This window comes from Tuber melanosporum (genome assembly GCF_000151645.1).
Source record: "Tuber melanosporum whole genome shotgun sequence assembly, scaffold_17, strain Mel28".
In the NCBI taxonomy this organism is placed as follows: Eukaryota; Fungi; Ascomycota; class Pezizomycetes; order Pezizales; family Tuberaceae; genus Tuber; species Tuber melanosporum.
In genome coordinates, this window is record NW_003298830.1 from 904,479 (window position 1) to 908,909 (window position 4,431).

Below are 4,431 nucleotides of genomic sequence, written 5' to 3' on the forward strand. Positions count from 1 at the left end.
ATGATGAGGATCATGCACATTGGGGTGATGCTAATTTTTTGAAACTGTCTGCTGAGATTCTGAGCCCACACTTTGGAAAAATCGAGAAAATTTTATCCAAATTACGGGTGGAGGGAGAAGAAGAAACAAGGCTTGATTCTTCGAGCCAATTTGAGGTATGTATGCCAGCTGGCATATGATTATTTTGACCTTATATATTGTATATTATTAATGAGCTAATTAGGTTAGGGCACTTCGGCTATGACAGGTAAAAAGATCAAATATGGCCTCCATTGAAAAAAAGGCTCGAGAGACTATTGGGTCAACTTCAAACCCAAAATAGAATCCTAAAAATGATTGTTGATCACAGAGCAGACAATCAACTCAGGAGTATTAGGGACAGACAAGATAATCAAAAGTTAATCTTGGCAAGGTTACTGGGTATTCGAGAGCAGTCGAGAATACTCTATGAGAGCTTAGCGGATATGCCCTCTTGTGAGTGCCATCGTATGGGATTTCAACTTCTGATGGAGAATAGTGGGAAATCAAGAAGCGCTGGTGTTCCGGCTGTCTTACAGAACCTAAGGTTCTCCTTAATTGTTATTAATACAATAGAGGAAGATTCTAGTACTCTGCTTTCAAGAAAGTGTACAGGTACACGATTAGTTGTTACTTCTGAACTCGAACCTAATGGAAGTGATGAAGTTATCAAGCAATTGAAGAACTTGATGGCTGTCAAGCCTCGGCAAGATGATAGGCAACCACAAAAGCGGATATGGTTTCCTGATGATCAAGTGATTGATACCTCATCGGATTGGGCTCTTGTTACCATTCCAGATGGTATTAGTTCAAGTGAGACAACGGTACTAGATTTGCTGCCAGGTGTAAAGACAGGGCAATCAAAGGCTACTTCTGGTAATGGGGACTCACAACTAGAGGTATCAGGATCAAAATCGGAGTCAAGATCTGAGGCAGGATTTGAGTCTAGATTTGAATCTGAGTCCCAATTGAGGTCAGAACGCCAGTCTGGATCTGAGTCAGAGTCAGAATCCGGGTCGGCATCAGAGTTAGCTGAGGAAGCAGATGATAATTCACAACAGTCAATATTATCATCTGATATTCCAGTTGTTAACAGTCTATGCTCTCTGGTAGAAAATCTTGCTGAAGAAGATCTGATAGACCGTTGTATTGGACAAGTCAGAAGCATTGACACAACCTACCGCCGTTACTTGATATATCAAATTCCGCCAAAGCCGTTACAGACTGTGTGCAAGTCTTTGGAAACCATTCTTGAGGAAGGTGGTATCTTCACTGATGACCGACTACGTATTAGTACTATTCTCTCAAAGTCCCTTCTACAACTTGGCTCCTATCCAAGATCATTTTTTCCAGAGCATTGGAGAGGCTGTGATATATTCTTTTCCCCGGAATCGGAGAATCAGGACGTTTTCAGCAAACCTTATATTATAACCTCTAAGTTTGTGAAAGATGCAGGGCACAAGCACACAATCTCACATAAAATCGAAACCGCTCTTTTGGCTAGCAATCACCCTTCTGGAGATTGGGATGGGAAAGCCACTTTGGAAGATTGTTAAGACGATTAGGTATGACAGTAGGTCCGAAGTAAAAAGGCAATCTATGAGGGCAAATGTTGGTATGTATGGTGAGGTGACAGATATGACAACTATCTTGGATTCCGGAGTCCTGGAAAAGGAAATGGGATTTGAGTTTTTCCAAGTTGTGAAGAGATGCTTTTCCTGTGATTTTCAAATCCGCGAGTATGACTTTTCCAAAAGAGAGTTACAGGAAGCATTCTACTACAATGTGGTAGTTCCACTAGAGCTTTGTTTGACAAGGCATTTAAAGGGGAACCTTTTGTAGAGGGAGACTCAGATAATTTCTATACTTTAAAGTCACTCGTCTGGAGTATATTTTTTTTACGGTGGTCTTCTTTGTATTTGCAGTTATCAGATTTTCTCATATCATACCTCCTAAACAGGTTGCTCTTATCTGTGATTGGTTTACGATACTGCTTTCTGTATAGCAGACGATTGCTATTTTCTTTTCCTTTTCCTTTTTTTTGCGGGGCCCACTGGTCAGGAATTCTTTTCTTTATAGAAATAATTTCTCATCGTTCGAAGTGGTAGTATTATTTCTTTCCAACTCACTACCCAATGCAGTGGAATCTTTTTTTTTCTTCCCCGGACTATATCTTTTCTCCCAGAGTGGCTTTGTTGGCGCTAGTACGATACCTCTCTTCTCTCCTAGATCAGTTTGGTGAGGAATTTTCTCTAATTGCTCCTTTTTTCGTTTGGATAGTACTAGTAGTAAAACTGAACTTCAATTGTTTGTAAAGGAAATAGAAACGGCTGAAAGTTGAGCATCTGAACTTGAATTTTTTCTTGAATGTGAAAAGGAATCAGAATGGACGTAATTGGGAATGCAAGAGTGTGTTGGTACTACTTGAGTATTGTACTATGATATACGTTATGGACCTTCCGAATCATATAGAGCAGGTTTTCCGGTTTTTAGAGTATTTAAATTTTTGATTTCAATCCAGAGCAGGCATATTAACATTACTGATGCAGAGGATGTGGGTTTTCTGACTGCGGAAGTGGTTTTTCCAGATTTTACCTTGTCAAATTTTCTGTTCGGCAGCGGCTTGGCATGTGGAAATTTTCACATACTCGTACCGGTATAAGCCCTGCTCTATCTTCTCCAGAGGTCATCGTGCATCGACAAGACAAACACAGGACAGCAGGAAATTGGGTGACATTTCTATTCCATCTCAACGGGGTATGTATGGTTTAATCTCTTCATTCATAGTCATGTTATCTAGTCTTCTTTCCTGTCAATCTTCTGCATTTTATCTTACAGTATATGCAGGTCACAGAGCCAGTCAAAGTCTGCAAGCGCAAGCCTGGCCGAGCGCACAATCTGGGAAAGGAAGTCCTTTATTACCTTCCATACCGTCAGCAGCTCAAGTGCGGCAATAGCCTAAAGTAACTGGCATGTTTTTCCCCCTCATTGTGCTTTTTTTCTTGCTTTTTCTTCCTACCCATACACTACTAACAATGTTTTCACAACTAGACAGATTTCTTTCCAACCGCTCCTGCGCTACTACAAAGTGCGTTCTTTCCCGCCCTGCCCCCTTAACGCTCCTCAAAGGAACCCAATCAACTAAACTCACAATAATTAGTCCTTTCATTTTTTTGTTCGTTGTCCTTCTACAAGTGCCATACGCTTGTACTTCGACAGCCTCTGCCTCCCCTTTCAGAAGTGGATTCAACCTTTGCCGACCCCCTGGTACAAGCTTTGGAAGTGCATTCTCAACCGGTCATCCTGGTATTTCCCCTCCTCCTGATTCTGCCCCACCATAAACTAACATTGCACGGATAGCCCCTCGTGTCAGTATCTTCTACCCAGCTATCCCAACTAAAATCTAAAGAATCTATCTAACACAGCGAGCGATCTAGGACAACGGGTCCGGCTTTAGTGGAAAGAACTTCAGAGTTCGCAGAGATTCGCACGGGGCAGCGACAACGTACCCTGACCATCGAGGCCCGGGGCCGTGGGGTCTGACTATATATCTCTTTAAGTTTACCCTTGTTCCCGGAGTCTCCCCGGCAGCTCTTATAAGTACTAAGACTTGTCTTCGCCCTTGGGACTATTTACCATACTGATTCAAATAATAGAAAAAGATATTACTACTTATCCTCTCGTCCTAACCGCACTGCTATACATGGTCACAACTTGGAAACTCTATCTACGGCCTAGCCCTTCCACCTCCCTGCCCGCCTTGTCGCCCTCAAAACCCTTTGTTCTAGCTTCTACTAGTTACTTATTTCTTGTCCATTTGCAGTTTAATCTTGATTGCTGAGGCCCTGCGTCCAGAACTCATTATTAAATTGGGTTATTCGATCTGAGCCCCCGCAGCCAGTGAGGATAATCTGTCTGTGTAATGGATTTGGGTGCGAGTAATTGTACAACTCGAATAAAAGGTGGTGGAAGGATGCAGCAGGAGATGGCCACGATTGCGGGCCCGCAAGCTTTGGAGGAGTCTCCCTTTATGCCTACTTCAAGTGGACTCACTGTGGAAGCTTTTTTTTGGAATGAATCGAAAGGCAGAACATATCCAGCAATGTAAGGCTATTGACGAATTGGTTAAGAAGATACCAGTCACCCTTTCCGAGCTCCCAGAACTTATCTCTTCAAATAAGGGTACAAGACCACAAAAACCAAAGCCTGTAGTCCATGACGCATTAAGGAGCTACTGGAAAATGCCAGTAATTTCAGCAAAGATTACTTGGGAATCCTTACTAGCCCAGCAGTCAGTCCGCAATACAGGCGAGCTCTCACTTGAAGAAGAGGGGGCGGCTATATGTTTAGATGAGAGTGTGGTTGTGCTTTCAAGGGAGGATATCGCAGAGGTACAGCCGGAGCAGTTGGTTG

General features: G+C 42.6%; 1 protein-coding gene; it reads left to right on the forward strand.

Annotated features, from left to right (window-relative positions):
• Nucleotides 1–332: 332 nt before the first annotated feature.
• Nucleotides 333–4,145, forward strand: GSTUM_00005087001 (uncharacterized protein; the record flags this gene model as incomplete). XM_002837057.2 has 6 exons in its annotated part: nucleotides 333–2,775; nucleotides 2,866–2,992; nucleotides 3,074–3,106; nucleotides 3,179–3,324; nucleotides 3,448–3,618; nucleotides 3,675–4,145. One exon carries the CDS (start codon nucleotides 333–335, stop codon nucleotides 1,572–1,574), a length of 1,242 nt encoding a protein of 413 aa, XP_002837103.1. The 3' UTR covers nucleotides 1,575–2,775; nucleotides 2,866–2,992; nucleotides 3,074–3,106; nucleotides 3,179–3,324; nucleotides 3,448–3,618; nucleotides 3,675–4,145.
• Nucleotides 4,146–4,431: the final 286 nt, after the last annotated feature.